Genomic DNA, 17,921 nt, shown 5'->3' on the forward strand with positions numbered 1-17,921 from the left:
TGCCACCTGATAAGTCTTGCAGACCTTTGTTTGGAAAACTTGAACTATTACCACTTGCTTGTCTTTATATCTATGAAGTGTGTCTTGCAGACCTTTGTTTGGAAAACTTGAACTATTACCACTTGCTTGTCTTTATATCTATGAAGTGTGTGTATTTGTGAAATTCAATAGTGATTTATTCAAGAATGTGTGTGACACTAACCCTCAAAGAAACCGCCGGGATCCAAATCGACTAATTTTCGACGAAATCCCACTGACCTTGCAGTATGACAAGAGTTGTCTTGCTATGAGTGTCAGAATATACAATAAACTGCCCATTAATTTAAAATTATTACATAAAAGACTTTTTAAGAAAAAACTTAAACACTGGTTAAGTGAGCGACTATTTTATACGATAAATGAATTTCTGAACGCGAGTAATTTCATAACATAAAATGTGAAACTTTTTGTTAATTATTAATTAGACAATATTTATTATTATTATGTTAGTCTGTTATAATTTTATTATTATGTGAGTCTGTAATTCTGTATTATTTTTTAGTATTATGATAATTTATATTTATTGTTTCTGACATGTAGACATATATCATCTAATCTTGTTATGTGTTATTTACCATAAACTATTTACTGTATTAAATTAATTTGCATGCCTAGTTAAGCCTGGCGGTTGCTGCATGTTGATGTGAAACTGTAAGATTATACCATCGTAACAAACCATGTTTATACGCAAATAAAGAAGTACGGCTTTCGCCATGGTCGATCGGCATGTGATCTTCTGGTATACCTAACACATAGATGGGCGGCGGCTATCGAAAGCAAGGGGGAAGGCCTGGCAGTTAACCTGGATAAAGCGAAGGCCTTTGATCGTGTATAGCACAATATATAAATATACTGTTGTCTTGCAATCCATAACACAGGCTATATATGTCTAATTTGGGGCAAGACAATTTGTGTAAAATGTGTGTCAATATTATTATTATTATTACAAGGCGCTTCTCGCTAAACTTCCATCATTTGGGCTTTCCGAGAGCTTATGCAACTGGACCTCCAGCTTCCTCACTGGGGGCAGCATACAAGTCATTATCGATGGTTATTGCTCGAATCCCAAGCCCGTGAACGCTGGAGTTTCCCAAGGTTGTGTGCTATCTCCCACACTGTTTCTTCTGCATATCAACGATATGTTGGGCACCAACATACATTGCTATGCAGACGACAGCACAGGCGATGCCGTATACAAGGGCCATCCAGTGCCGGGAGAAACTTCTGTCTTCTATCGAGTCCTCTCTTGAGAAGGTATTGCGGAATGGGGTAAATTGAACATTGTCCAATTTAAACCCCCGAAGTCTCAAGTTTGCGCGTTTATCACTAAAAAAACCCTATTTGTCGTATCACCGCTCTTCGACAACACTTCTCTTACAGCCTCGCCTTGTATTGGAATTCTGGGTCTTGAAATCTCGAGCGATTGCCAATTCCGTGGCCATCTAGAGGGCAAAGCCAAATTGGCTTCGAAGAAGCTGGGCGTCATTAATAGAGCACGGCAATACTTCAAGCCGGCCCACATTCTAGCACTCTACAAAGCGCAGGTCCGGCCACACATGGAGTTTTGCTGTCATCTCTGGTCTGGCGCACCCCAGTATCAGCTCGACCCATTTGACCGCGTGTAACGTAGAGCAGCCCGAATTGTCGGGGACCCAGTGCTGTGTGAACGGCTGGATGTGTCCTCTACCGTTTTTATCACGGGGAGTGTTCCGAAGAGCTGTTTCACCTGTGTCCTGCCGCCGAATTCCACCTTCGCACGAAACGCCACTAGTTAAGATATCATCCCCACTATCTGGATGTGTGGCGGTCCTCCACAGTGGGGTTTTCAAGGAACTTTATTCCGCGTACTACAAATCTGTGGAATGAACTTCCTTGTGCGGTGTTTCCTGGACGATACGACATGGGTACCTTCAAAAAAAGCGCGTACACCTTCCTTAAAGGGCGGGCAACGCTCCTGTGATTCCTTTAGTGTTGCAAGAGAAATTCATTAAACACCAGGCGACCCGTACGCTCGTTTGTCCACTTTTTCCATTAAAAAAAAAGATGTACGCGATCCAATGGCTGTATCAGTTATATTTTTATGGTATACCGTCCTGGAAACAACAAGGAAGCTCCTTCCATATGCATAGTTTTGTACGTGGAAGTCAGTAACACGACTAATGGTTTTTTTTCGTGGATAATTTCAGTCTAAGTAATAAATCTTCTGAGGTTAAATTAAACAAGGTGCATTTTGATCCAACCATTCGCGAACTCGAGAGAGGACTCTATAGAAGACACAAGTTTGTTCCTGCACTGTTAGAGGAATCCCGAGACCTGGTTGGCCCGTGGATAATATAGATAACGCACGAAGCGGTAGCATCAGATAGACATTACATCAAAAAGAATTCTAAATTTTGAGAAAATAAATCACCAAATAACACCGCGATAGGAAGCTCATTCCACAGCTTTGTCTGCAATTAAAGAAGAGATATAGACAATACCTCCCAGGTAGTAAAAAAAATTTAATAATAATGTCCAACATGACAGCCAAGAGAAATTGCAATATTTTTAAGTCAAAACTTCTGACTTCTAATGTCATCTTCATGACAGCCTCTTTCGACGTATATATGGGCGCAAATCGCCACCTACCGTCAATTGTTTGCAACTATTGATATTTATGTTTTAGTTCATTGTTAAAATGAATATATTATTGATATAATATCTGAAATATATATAATAAGATTTAAATACAAATAGCTATATGTAAACATAAAACTGTTATTTATTAAGGTCTAACTAATTTAATAGACACTGTTTTGACTGTTTGAATTGTTTGAAGATGTTTCATGTTTTATTTATTGTTAAAATACTTAATTGAATGTGAAAATATTCAAATTAATTTGTATTAGAATTAATATCGTTATTCTGTATCAAACTTTATTATTTTATGCATTAAGTCTTTCTTAATTGTATTTCGAAACTTGCTTGCAGCGCCATCTTCTTACTTCGTAATGTTTGTTCAAATTAAATGAACAAACTATTATATAAATTATTTGAAGTTATATAAATTCACTAATACATTTATTGAGCTGTATTTAGGAATTATTTTACAATACCTAATTGTATTTGTGTTTTAAAAGAAGTTGTATCTACTCTTTTTCATCTATTGTACGGAAGCTATAAAAGCGGTGGTTTTATGTAAATACGGTTCATATCTATACTAGCAGTTGTGCTTCAATAAACTGAGAAATTATTAGTGTTGTATTTCTTCATGGTGGACCCTGGTCAAGGAAACCCTGGCGTAACGCCGACATATACCTACTAGGGCGAATCAACATGACACCTGGCCCAAATGTCGTTTGTGCAACGTAGTGTACAAAAAAGTTTTTATTTCCATTTTACTTAATAGTATATTATTTATTAAATTTGTTACGCATGTATTTTGTTAAATTACATAGATGTATCTGTTTTAGTTAGTAATTTGTAGTTGACTTTCAATTTATGGAAATTAAACAAAAATAAATAGTTATTAGTATTTTTTGTATTAGATTTATTTATTTACTTAGTTAATTATATTTAGTTAAAAAGTAACATCTTTTTTACCATCATACTGAATCGTAATTTCATGGATTTCTACTATTCCAGATATTATATCGCTATCATTAACATCTATTAAAATATCTTTGTATATCGATAAAAAACGTCCAAACTTAAAAATGACAAATAAAAATTAAAAAAGTACAATCATGTCCCTAATTATTTTAAAAGTATTTCATTAAAACAAAAACTTATCAAATATCTTATAACATATAACAGCAAGGGAATAACTCGAATATTTTAGAGCGCAAAGACACGTGCAACGTATCTGCTATGCTATCGCTTAGTGTGTACAAGTTATAACAGTTAATCACGGACTAGTAAAAAAATAAGGACTCCGTGTCACCTTACATAACAGTGTAGCACCAAAAGAAGCTGATTAACGTGTAAATACATAGCTCCACGCACACACTTACACTACTACAGGCCGATAGGCGGTCATTATGAGAATTGTCATCGTCTGTGACAGATCAGTTTGCGTCTCAATAAAATATTTTAAAAATGCCGTCGTGCGTTGTGAAAAAGTGTAAAAACGATACTATATAAGTATTTGTGGTCATAAATGATTTAAGGGAGAAAAACTTGTATAACTAGTATCCCCCGTAACCGCACACACACTAGCATAACGGTGCTTCACTTGCTAATATCACTGCGCGGATTCCTTCTTTTTTTACTCGTCCGTGCAGTTAATATAAAATGTTACAGCAAAAAAACATTAACCATTACTGTTTTCCAATAGACTATTTTCCTGCGCTAGAGTGCATTATGCGGCATAATGTTCAACGTTGAGTGTTCCAACTACAGCAATGCTTCGCACCATCGAGCACTCTCAAAAGTACCTACTACTTTCGCGTGATGAGTAGAATACATACTCAGTGGCAGAAAATTAACGTGTGTTTTTTCTATAAGTAGGCATTGATCCAAATTTTATTTTCTATCGGTAGTAAAGCATTCGTTTCGTCGTAGTTTTTTAGAAATAATAAAACTTGTTTCAGACTGTGTTGAAAAAAAAGGTAAGTACTTACGGATAAAGGTACAAATTTACCGAAAAATGATTAAAATATTCTTCGTTTATTGTATTTTGGTTTGAAATGATGGTCTTGTTACCAATGCTCTAAATAAATAAAACTAAAACTAATGAAAGTATAGGTGAACATTGAATATTTAATTTTAAATACCACATTTAAAATGTGAAAACAATTTCATTTTAGAATTCTAAAGTATACACAAATTTATTGAACAGAAGTATACTTTTGTCAACATTGCAATGGCTTGATCCATAATTTTTTTGTGGAAATGAATATATTTATCAAAATGAAGAAGACAACATCTTATTTTCTTATTAGATTGCTAACTCTATGAATATTTTTTTTCAACACTGAACTTAGTACACACGCACTCTGCTGGTGCATTTTAAAACTAATTCATGTTCCAATTGAGCATCAGCACAATCTGGCATTGTGCGGCACTGAGTGCATTATGCCCAGTAATTGGAAAACTACGCATGTTAATATTAAATTCTCTAATAGTTATTTATGCAACTGTTGTGTAATAAGGGGTATTAAAACACGAATGTGGATTTATCACACGAGGCGAAGCCGAGTGTGATAATAGTATCACATGAGTGTTTTAATACCTAATTATCAACAGTTGCATACAAGACTTTATCTACACCCAGAATATGAATCCTCTAAAAGATTCTGGAACATTTAGCTTACTGCTAACATTAAAACACCAGTCCTAGTAGTAACCTAATATCGTTCATTACTGATTATATACAAATAAACTAAGTATTAATGAAACAATTATTTATTTTAGTAGTAATTTACATTTAGTATAGTGCAATAATTAAAATTCACTCGAATATAATGTTCTTTTGCAGCGTTTAAAATGAATCGCTCATTTTTTGTAAACAAAACAATAAAAATATCGAAGAAAAATGGCGGGGATTCGAATAACCTACTTTTTTTTACGTTCTGGGAGTGTGGAGCGCGCGTAAACGAAAATGTTCTTTTTTTGAAATTCATACAGATACCACGCATCGAGTAATAAGAATGTGGCTGTATGTTGAAACTCTTTGCGCATGAAGGGATAAAAAAAACATAGGAGTGTTGTTATAAAATTCAGTAGAACATTACAACACTCTTTCGGGTGATGTAATGGTTATTAGAACATTGGGTATTTTAATGTTGGCAATAAGCTAACTGTTTCAGAATCTTTAATAGAGGATTGAAAGCATGGGTGTAGATAAATGAATAAATATAACTCCAAAGTTAATTATTATTATCGCCGATACTAACAAAATTTATAGCTCTGTAGAGAAGTTACAGATCTGGTGTCCGATTGGTTGCGCAACCAATTTGATGGCATGACAAGACGGCCAAGGAGTTCACTTGATTGTAAGTGATAGGCCCTATTGATTTTACCCCGAAATTCAGGGTATCAAGTTCGTGAATGCTCATGCTTGATTGCTGAGTGCATCAAGAAATAATGTGAATTTCCCTAAAAAAACTAATGTTAAATTTCAATTATATCTAATGCATTAAAACTAATTTATTTCAATGTTATATAGTATAGTATATATACTTAGTCGTAACATAGAAAATTACACTATTAAATGTCTTATATTGTGCAATCTCACTACACTGAAAGTATTTACAATACTTAGTCCCGCGTTTTCAATTTATTCACACAAGTATTTCCTGTAGTTCTTAAGCTTTCCGTGTCACATGGCTAGTGGGTCAGCCATCTCGGCTGTATGCTATGGCTGTTCCTTAACTTCAGGTAGTGACTCCTTGTCATTATCTTTCTCGTCATCATAGAACTCGTTCTTGGCATCTACAGTTTTGTCTGCTTCTTCTTGGCTTATCCGAATGTCTGGGTCAGGTTCATCTCTAAGCCTTTCTTCTTCTGGGAAGAAATCACCTAAAAACGAACAATTTAACCCTATAATATATATAAGTCTTACAAGACCTATTTGAGATAAAATTAAATAATAATACATTTTCGTCAAATTTAGTAACAATATTTTCCGCAAGTGTTACGGATATTCGCATCCGCATATGCGGAACATTCGCATTAATTCAGAAATCCGCATCTATTGATATGGATCTATTACGGATGCGGATCTGCAACAAGACCTGCAAAGTGGGCGGGGCTAGAGTGGCATGTGCCTCGCGCGTCCTTGCTAGTAGCTATCTTCGTTCGTTGACCAATAGTAAGGCACACATTGGTGACAAGATCCTGCAGGTTTTGTTTGTTTGTATTGGGTTAGTGTTTGTTAACTGTATGTACCTATATTAGGTGAAAAAGATAAAAATGCCACCACCAATAAAGTACTATTTGGACATATTTAAAATTGGACAAAAATTATATGGAGAAATTTGAATGCAATATATATAATTCCCCGATTGTTGAATAAAACTACTGAAAAAAGTTTCTTTATACAAATGATTTAAGTTTTCTTTAGTGTTAATTCCGCCAATATTTGTTTTTAAAACAATTCGACACGTGTTTCGCCTCTACACGAGGCATCCTCAGGACGTGTTGTCTCGCAAAAATCTGGCACGAGACTACTAAAGAAAACTTAAATCATTTGTATAATTATGGATTTCCGCAAAGTAACGCCTAATTCAATAAATTTTCAAGTTTCTTTATGTTTTTTAAATAAAAGTATTTATATATATGAGATTTTTTTATGTTTTATAGGCTATAACTATTAAATACGATCATAAATGGTTTACTTTTGTTTGCTAGTATTTAATAAAAACATAAAAAAATTAGAACGATTTTCAATTATGGACTTAAAATTTAAACATCTTTAAAAAAATCCGCATTCGTGTCCGCGGATGTCAAAAAATTTGCATCCGCAACAACCCTCGTCTAGTGTAAGACTATTTTGCGTGAAAAATAAAATGGGTAATTTTTTTTATGGAATAGGAAGACAAACGAGCGTACGGGTCACCTGGTGTTAAGTGATCACCGCCGCCCACATTCTCTTGCAACACCAGAGGAATCACAAGAGCGTTGCCAGCAAGGAAGTTGTACGCGCTTTTTGAAGGTACCCATGTATCGTCCCGGAAACACCGCACAAGGAAGCTCATTCCACACCATTATGTACGAGAACAAATATTCAATCTAAACTCTGCACTTGTTTTTATTATTGTCAAGCATGACGTCATAGTCCATGACAACCAAGCCCGCGAAGATAGCATGCGTTTAAAGCATCCGCGTCGATTGGCAATTTTTAACAAATTTAAAAAAAAATGTGCAAGTGAATCATTTTACGTTTAATATTTTTTTATTATTTACCGACGTAATTAACCCATTAAAAATATGTGCGCGTTAGGCGATTCTTAGATTTCATGAAGGCTCTTCAACATTAAAATAACATATAAAATGTTTTAATGTGCGTGCGTTTTCTAAAAATAGAGGTTAACAGTTCGCCGCCTTTTTGACGTTTTTACAGCTGTCACAGTCTAGACGAATTAAATAACTAAGTTACTTTAAAAAACATTCAATACCTACTATTCTAAATAATAATTTTCTACCATTCTTTCATTTCATGCCCCAATAATCCTTATTATTAATTATTATAATTTAACTTATCAACTAAGTTATAACTTTGTTATTATTTAGTTTAATTAAAAAAAATATATAATACCTGGAACATGTGTCATTTGTACGGCGGGTGAATGTTGTAACATCTTGAGATTATCATAAACATACTTGGTGATCGCTTCAAGGTATTGCTTGCTGTTCGCGTTTTGAGAGCTAAAATACGAAAACAGTCATAAATAATACTGCTTCACTGCTGAGAAAGGCGCCATTGTGGTTTCCATAATCTAGCCAGCATCCTGTGCAAAGGAGCCTTCCTAATTACGTAGAATAATATATCAAACAACCACTCATGATATATACAGCGGTGGATTTACACTAGGGGCAGTTGGGGCAAGTGCCCAGGGTGGCAAAATTTTGAAAGAGAAAAAATTTTTTTTAGTCTTATCAAGATTGCTCAATGTAATTAATTAATTCTGTTACTTAATAATTTTTGGTTTAATTGATAATTCAAGAAATTCAATTTATCCATTATTTGTAAATTATAATTTTGGCACGTTTAGTGAAAATTAATAATTATATTTTATATTATAAAAACATTAATAGTTTCTGCAGTAAATTAGTTATTTCAGTTTTGAAAAATAAAATATATAACATATAAGTTTAAGTAAAATTCCAGTATTGGGGCGAATTTTTTTCCGGTGCCCAGGGGCAGCATTACGTTTAAATCCGGCCCTGGATATACAGGTGTCCCAAAGTTATGGGACATGAAGGGAAAGTACCTTAAATATCGAAGATAGGCTATTTTACTGAATGAAGACTTTATGTTATTTTTAAAAGTTAGTACTTCTGCATTCAAAGATTTTCTAAAAAATACTTGCCTCGTCTGGGAATCGAACCGATTTAAATGTAAATAAAAACACCCATTCTTTTATGATGCCAATCGAAAGAATGGCCAAAAACTAATAACTCTTCTTAAGTAACATAGTATTTTAAAAGAAAGGAACAACTTAAAATGAATGTTTTCCTACTTGGATTGGTACGAATGAACCGATTAGATGGCCGGCCAGATCCCCGGGTTTTTACACCATTAGATTTCTTCTTTTGGGGATACGTGAAAGATATGCTATACAAAAAGCGATACGAGAACGTGGGCGAGTTACAAACAGAATTGTGCCATATCATATCGAGTATTCACCATAAACCCAGCAGCGGACTCATTAAAAGATTGGCGATTTGCGTAAGACAAGAGGGATCACATTTTGAGCATTTAATTAATTAATTTACAAAAAATACCCACTTAATTGACTACTTTCTTTTAAAATACTATGTTACTTAAGAAGAGTTATTAGTTTTTGGCCATTCTTTCGATTGGCATCATAAGAGTAGGGGTGTTTTTTTTTACATTTAAGTCGGTTAGATTCCCAGACGAGGCAAGTAATTTTTAGAAAATCTTTGAATGCAGAAGTACTAACTTTTAAAATAATATAAAGTCTTCTTTCAGTAAAATAGCCTATCTTCGATATTTGAGGTACTTTCCCTTCATGTCCAATAACTTTGGGACACCTGTATAAATAGATACATACGACACAGATTAAAAAACAATATTAACCTATGAACCAATTGAAAAAATTCTTTATATGTATGTGGAAGAAATAATGCTACAGAACAGTACATACGTGGAGACTTCTGGATGCAATTGGAAGTCGGGGGCAAAGAACTCCAAATACTCGGTGTATGGCAACTCGTTAGATATGTCCTCGTCGATCAGGAGTGATGTCTCATAGGTCCAGCACCTCGCTACGTTCCGGAGTGTGTAACTGAATTAAAATTATTATTAGTAACTATCGTACTATCTGGACGACGTTCTATACATACAGACACATCACGAGCACGTGAAAAGAACGTACAAGATACTCAACGGCTGCCGCTCTTTTCAATCAATAGAGTATTTTACAAATTGCTGTAATATACAGAATTTGTTTGTAAAGTGCTGCATTCAATATTTTTTTTATAAAATAGGAAGACAAACGAGCGTACGAGTCACCGGGTGTTAAGTGATCACCGCCGCCAACATTCTCTTGCAACACCAGAGGAATTACAAGAGCGTTGCCGGCCTTTAAGGAAGGTGTACGCGCTTTTTTGAAGGTACCCATGTCGTATCGTCCCGGAAACACTGCACAAGGAAGCTCAATCCACAGCTTTGTAGTACGTGGAAGAAAGCTCCTTGAAAACTGCACTGTGGAGGACCGCCACACATCCAGATGGTGGGGATGATATCCTAACTTGTGGCGTGTCGTGCGAAGGTGGAATTATAATAATATATAAGATATATAAATCGTATTCAAAGTTAAAAGCGATAATATAATATTTCATAAAAAGTTATAGTTACTTAATAATTTGTTATGTTTTTAAAGTGATAACCCACTTCTGTGATTAATTACACAAATAAAATTGCGTGCGTACAAAGTACACAAGTCAGAAGTGAAACCAGTATTGTGCATAAGCCTCTAAACTGCATATGAAGTCCTGGTACATGTTGCTAGAATGACATATGATTTCAACGACTATGAAAGACATTACTATTACCGCTACCAAATTTATGTTCTCCTGGTGTCTATGTAGTAAAACGTTGTGCGCATGACGTTATTAAGGTACTCGCGTCATACTTATGACAAACTCTTCTTCAACTATGATCGCCTGGTACCAAAACACTGTATAATGCTCACTATCTCATTTTCTCCCACTTTTCTTATGAATTTATGTGTCTGTCTCTTTTTACTGTCGCCCTTTTTCGTTTCATCGACTTTCAAATCACAACGATGCTAAAGAAGTTCTCACTTCAATAGTATGCATAATATTATGCAAATATTTCTGTCTCATTATTTGCCTGTCGTTTTTTCCGTTGCATCCGGTTTGAAATCACAAAGATTCTAAAGCAGTTCAACTTGAAAAATTGTTTTCAGTTTTATTTGTGTAATCAATCCCAGAAGCGAGAGATATCACTTTAAAACATAACAATTTTTTTAGATTTGCAAGAGCGACATCTCAAGTCAATTTTCTAATATGCAAAAATTGAGTTTGAGCAGGTTATGAACTGTAAAGAAGATCCTGTAGATGAAGCCACAACCTGAGAGTTGAACTAAGCATAAAAGCTTTTTATCAACGATACATCAATCGAACGGTTGGATCAGTTGGAAAGAACGCTCGCACGGAACGCGAGAATTCGCGGGTTCAAGACCCGCATCGTTCACAAAATTTTGTTTTAAGTTTTGTGTTTTAGTTTCTTTTTTATTCAAACATATTTACTTTTTTTTTGGAATAAGAGGACAAACGAGCGTACGGGTCACCTGGTGTTAAGTGATTACCGCCGCTCACATTCTCTTGCAACACCAGAGGAATAATAAGAGCGTTGCCGGCCTGTAAGGAAGGTTTACGCGCTTTTTTTGAAGGTACTCATGTCGTATCGTCCCGGAAACACCGCACAAAGAAGCTCATTCCACTGCTTTGTAGTACGTGGAAGATAACTCCTTGTAAACCGCACTGTGGAGGACCGCCACACATCCAGATGGTGGGGATGATATCCTAACTTGTGGCGTGTCGTGCGAAGTTGGAATTAAGCGGCAGGAATCAAGTTAAACAGCTCTTCGGAACACTCCCCGTGATAAAATCCACCTACCCTCCGCCACCAACAACAAGTGTCGGTACGTTAAGATTCTTGACAAACTTGACGCATTCCCCGTGTCCACGCGTTGACAGGGAGAAGCAACCGAGTCTGTCGCCAGCGAGGGAATCGGCGCCACACTGCAGCACTATCGCCGTAGGACGGTAGAACTCCATCACATTTGATATCACCGGCTTGAAAACCTGAAATTTAAATTCAACAGACTGGTTTATGTCTACATAGATATAAAATTGGATTTGTTTTGTGAGAATTATCAAAATAAGAATATAACCCTGATCACAAATACGATAAATGGACCAATCATCGCTTTCCTTGTTATATAGAATTCGATAGGCCCCCCAGTGTTGCTACATTCGAAAATAAGGCTCTATCGGAAATTCAAAATTACTACAGTAACCCTCACTGTGCGGGCACTTATTCCATTTGACCGCATACAATGAATCATCGACAATCAAGTCATCTCCGATCGGCTTGATTCTTTGGCGTAGAGATTTGATTCCTCTCTGCTTTTGCTACTGCATGTTTACAGGGAGTGCTCAAAGGAGCTGTTCGGGTTATAACCAGCGGCAGAATTCCACCACCGGACATTGCAACAAATGCTAAATACCATCCGGATCACATACATCTGACATTCTACAACCGCGTGTCATGCAAAAATTGTCTTGCCTCGCACAGCCACTTTGTAAAATCAATCACAGGCTGCTGTTTTCCCGAACCAATGCGACTTAGGAACCTTTTAGAATAGAGCACATAAGGACCGGCAATGTCTTGCGCATGTCCATATCCACTGTCACATCAAGTGAGTCTCTTGCCTGTTTCCCCCCTCTTATATAAAAAGGCAAGATAATAAAATACTCACAAATTACAGCTGTATACACACTTCCCGTTTGACAAGCCCATTGTTCAAATGGAATATTTTTATCTGCTTACTAAATAACCGGTAGGTGGGACTATCTGAACTGGGTCCGTTGCATATTTATTAATTTATTTAGTTTTTTTTTTGGGGTTACAGCACTTAAATCCGTAGATTTATTGTGCCTTCTACTTGGTTTCAGACACACATTCTGACAATGTGTAAAACCGTATCTAAATTAAGTCCTGAAAGAGTTTCAAGTGGGGTAGGTCATCTGATAAGATTAAGAGGGCTTTAAGGCACATAATTCACAAGGTTTTTTTAATTCTGATGGTGAAATTTGGCTATGGGCCTGTTTACCTTACAATGGCAATAAAAGGAAAGAAACCTGTGTTGATTTATATTGAACTTTTACCTAAGTTAGCTATATATTCCACCTCCAATTGTAGTCCCACCGGAGTAGCTAAACCTGCGTTTGGCCCGAAAAAAGATCCAATACCTATCTGCTTCACAGTGTTCCTGATTCTAAAAGTCTGTGGATTAGTGATTCCCCAAAACAATAGTAGAGTTCAGGTCCAGTAAAAAGGGGAGGGTGATCATTCCTTAGCTGAAAATCTGACTTGCTGTCAGATTATTAGACATTAAAGTACATGTCATTCACAAGAAAATCTGGTACATGGGATGTATCAGGTGTCCGGTGCCTATTATCAATGCCTTCTTATGTTTAAAGGTGACAAGACCAGTCGAAGTGACATGGCAAAATTCTGAACAGTGTCAGGTGAACATTTCCACTGGATTGTCCACCACTCACAAATGTTAGGACTGCGAAATGGAGATTTCAGGAGGCAGTCCTATGAATATCGCCAAATCTTGAAGAAAAAGATTGGTAGTGCAAAATTATGTTAATAACTGACAAGTCTGTTATTCATTCATTATTGGACTCGGTAAAGTAGGTTTGCTTTATCGTAATGGATATAATAGGTATATACCTGTACATAGCTCTGGTCATCAATGCCTTCTTTAAGTGGCACATTGACAGAAAAATATCTGCCACTCTCAGCTCCAATTTCATACATGTCACCGGTACCAGGGAAAAAGTAGCTGCCATATTTGTGAAAGCTTACAGTCATAACTCTGTCAGTCAGATAGAAAGCTTCTTGGACTCCATCACCATGATGGACATCGATGTCGATGTACAGCACTCTTGGATGATATTTAAGCAACTCCAAAATTGCAATCACAATGTCATTCACGTAACAAAAACCTGTGAAATAATATAAAGTGTATTTATTTATTTAATTTAATTTGCTCATTAATTGGGATTCATTGCAGCAAATTAGCTAAACTCGTAAAATATTTCTTTTAAATAAGTGAATCTACCATATGTTCGGGAAAACTTGAGCTCGTGAGAAGAACATACAACAAACTCAACAGCCACTCTCTTCAATCAAACGAGTATTTTACAAAGGCTGTGATATACAAATCAAATTAGTTTGTAAGGTGCTGCATCCGTTATATGAATCATGTTTAAATAATATATTTCATAAAAAGTAATAAAGAATAAACTATAAATAAAAATTATTGTATATTGGATGCATCAACATTAAGAGCTTGAATTTGTTATTGGTATAAGGATGCTTCGTGAACATGATGGTCATAATTACTGTCATAATTAGTAATTGCAATTTAATTACATCAATACAAGTACTAACCTGATGGTTCAAACTTCTTGGCATGGTGCAATCCACCCGACCAATTGATTGCAATATCACATACATTATTATTTAGTTTCATTGCTCCCTCTAGTGAAGCGCCAGTGTACATTGAACAAAAATCAAACAGGCCTTCAAACACAGGACAATCATCTCCTACATTATAATGAAGTAAGTCCTTTGAATAACCTGGTAAAGATAAAATCAAACTTTAATAATATAACCTCAAAAGAAAGTCAATAGTCATTAATTCAGTACTGTGTGAGTAATTTTATTTATTTATCTCTTCTTCTATTGAGATACTATACATGGCATTGAGCGAGAGGTTTAAAGTGTCTGAAGATAGGCATGTACAGAGAGCCCAGTGGCTAATCCATATTGAGATAGGTACTATACATGGCATCGAGGGAGAGGTTTAAAGTGTCTGAAGATTGGCATGTACAGTAAGCCCAGTGGCTAATCCATAAATTCCCAGGCTTCTAGAATCAAACATATATAGAACCACATGAATCTGGCCAATTACAAGTTTTCTAAGCTGTAGACTAAAAGTTTTTCTTTAAGTGAATATAGGTTTCTTCCATGTGAGACATCTATCCAAATGGAGACCAAGGATTTTTCAAGGCCATGTAGCAACTTCATTTAGGCTTTTCTGTTCCATAACAGATACAACTCTATAGCTGGTAGGTTGATGTGTATATTAGCTATAAGGCAGGACCCATCATGCATCATACTCCAGCATGTTTCTCATGTAATGAGGTTCTGTCTTTGCCATGTTTGAGATAAAAGTGGTGCTGATTTAGATATGTGGATGTGTGGTGGTCGTCCACAGTGCGGTTTTCAAGGAGCGTTCTTCCACTTACTAGAAAGTTGTGGAACAAACTTCCTTGTGATGTGTTTCCAGGACGATATGACATGGACACCTTCAAAAGTGTGTACACTTAAAGGCCGGCAACACTCCTGTGATTCCTCTGGTGTTGCAAGAGACTATGGGTGGCGGTGATCACTTAACACCTGGTACAGGTCGTATGGTTCTTTGTCCTCCTTTTTCCATAAAAAAAAAGATATGAATATATCTGTAAGTAATAATGTATGAAACAAGCTAGAACTTCGTACAATTATAGACCTTCTTACCACATATGGTCAAATACTTGGGAGATATTATTACTATACTAAACAGTATTGTATGTTTTATATATGTTCAAATGCATAATATTTTGGTAACCAAACTGTGAACTAGTTTGTTCCTTTGGCCTCACAGAAGCCAAACTTAAAACAATCAGTTGAAATTTGGCAAGTTCTGGAATATCTTTTCATAAAAAGGATCTCAAAAAGTTTTGGTATAGTTGGCAAGAGCAATAATATAGGGTACAAGGATTATTTTGAAAGAGAGACAAACTTCTTAGCATTCTATGGGTGCTGGATGAATTATGTAGCCAGAGCAACTCCAAAAGTTCTTGAAATTCTATAAATTCCGAGTTCACAGTATACATATATATATGCACTACTACCTATCAAAACTTGATTATGAAAACAACATTGCTGGAACTAAGATTACAGATATAAATACCTAGATAGGGAGATGTTTTCACATTTTCTCATGTATAGATCTGTTAGTTGGTAATACTTACTCTGTATATTTTGTGGAGTTACATTCTGCAGGAACTCTATATAATCCTCACTGTGAAAGCGGCACATATCATGAGCACTGGCTCTGTAGGGACGATATATTTGCATTTTTTTATGAAGACCATAGTTGAGAACCAAACTATGTGTAACCGACAGTCTATGCGGCTTCATAGGATGTCCAGGGCCATAGTGGAAATTGCCAACGTCAGAATTATAAAAGTACGCCACCCTTTGCTGCGTCATAGTGGGATACAAAAACGTATTCTTTTAAAATCAAAATAATTCCCAAAACAATAGCAATAACTACTAAACGCCTTGTCAATTGAATATCATTTATCAATATCATATTCAGAAATCCGTGACTTTATGTCCATTATAAATATTATTGATTAGTTTCAAATATATGGAGAAGAAAACTGCTTTTTTGGTAAAATATTTATTGTAATGCTAAGCTTAAACTTTCAAAACAGAAATTAAACACTTATTGATCGATAAATAATTTTTATTAGCTTTGTTCCAAGGAGACTTTGTTCTGCTTTTTTTATTTGGGATTTTATGACCTGGTAACTAAGACTTTGTTTTGCGGTCTGCAGCAACTTGACACTTCTACAGCTCTATTTTCAGTTTAATATTTTTTTTTATAATAAATGGCTCCGTCGACTGAATGGCGACGATTCGGTCAACGTCAAGGTGGAGAGATTTTTTATTTTAATTTAGCTGATTGAGGTATATTAAGAGCTGATTAAAAGGAAATGATCAGTGACGGTTGATATAGCTGTGTTTTAACAAGAGTTAGTACGGTTAGTAATAAACACCCATAATATTAACTACCTTGTTAGTATCTAATCTAAATTTAAGGGAGAAATGTGTGAATGTAAGTGGGAATATAAAGGCATAAAAGGCATTTATTATCTCAAAATTGATTCCTTTAGAATTCTTTTTGATGTCATTTCTAATAACTACTAGATACTACTACCGCTTCGGAAACAAATGGCGCTCTGAGAGAGAAGAAGCGGCGCAAGAAACTCTCCCAGCATTATTTTTTTGCGCTCTTTTCAATAAAAATATACAATATTGTACAGTCATTTCTATCGCCATAAAGAAATCATAATCCAGTCCCAGGCTGTCCGATCATATAGATATTCAGCAGTGGAGTAATAGGATTTACGACAGAGCCATTTTTTATAAAATATTTAAATTTATTTTTAGATAATGCCTGAACAGTGGCTGGGGCTTTATTATAGAAGTGTATACATTTACCCTTAAAGCTATTATGTATCTTATGAAGCCTACTAGAATAAGTTACAAGCAATCCCTTATTTCAAGTGTTATAATAATGAAAATCACTATTAAGAGAAAAAAGGTGACGATTTTTGTGAACGTATATTAAATTTTCATAAATGTACTGACAATGAACAGTCATAATATTTATTTCTACTTTAAAAGCGATACGAGAACGTGGGCGAGTTACAAACAGAGTATTCACTATAAAATTATAAGAAAATCAAAAGGCAGCGGACTCATTAAAAGATTGGCGATTTGCGTAAGACAGAAGGGGTCACATTTTGAGCATTTAATTAATTAATTTATAAAAAAATACCCACTTAATTGACTACTTTCTCATATCTACATATCATAAAAGTAGGGGTGTTTTTTTTACATTTAAGTCGGTTCGATTCCCAGACGAGGCAAGTAATTTTTAGAAAATCTTTGAATGCAGAATTACTAACTTTTAAAAATAAGATAATGTCTTCTTTCAGTAAAATACCCTATCTACGATATTTAAGGTACTTTCCCTTCATGTCCCATAACTTTGGGACATCCTGTATATATACCCCACTGAAGCTTTTTATCTAACGTTAACGTAAGTTCC

General features: G+C 35.4%; 1 protein-coding gene across 1 annotated transcript; it reads right to left on the bottom strand.

The window, feature by feature from the left end:
- Positions 1-3,539: 3,539 nt before the first annotated feature.
- On the bottom strand, positions 3,540-16,618 carry LOC126966966 (histone deacetylase 3-like). The gene is made up of 7 exons (XM_050811287.1): positions 16,051-16,618; positions 14,423-14,611; positions 13,700-13,974; positions 11,852-12,039; positions 9,852-9,992; positions 8,279-8,388; positions 3,540-6,540 (listed from the first exon to the last, which is right to left on the bottom strand). Exons 1-7 carry the CDS (start codon positions 16,289-16,291, stop codon positions 6,377-6,379), a joined length of 1,308 nt encoding a protein of 435 aa, XP_050667244.1. The 5' UTR covers positions 16,292-16,618; the 3' UTR covers positions 3,540-6,376.
- Between the last annotated feature and the right edge of the window lie 1,303 nt (positions 16,619-17,921).

This window comes from Leptidea sinapis, chromosome 1 (genome assembly GCF_905404315.1).
Source record: "Leptidea sinapis chromosome 1, ilLepSina1.1, whole genome shotgun sequence".
Lineage (NCBI taxonomy): Eukaryota > Metazoa > Arthropoda > Insecta > Lepidoptera > Pieridae > Leptidea > Leptidea sinapis.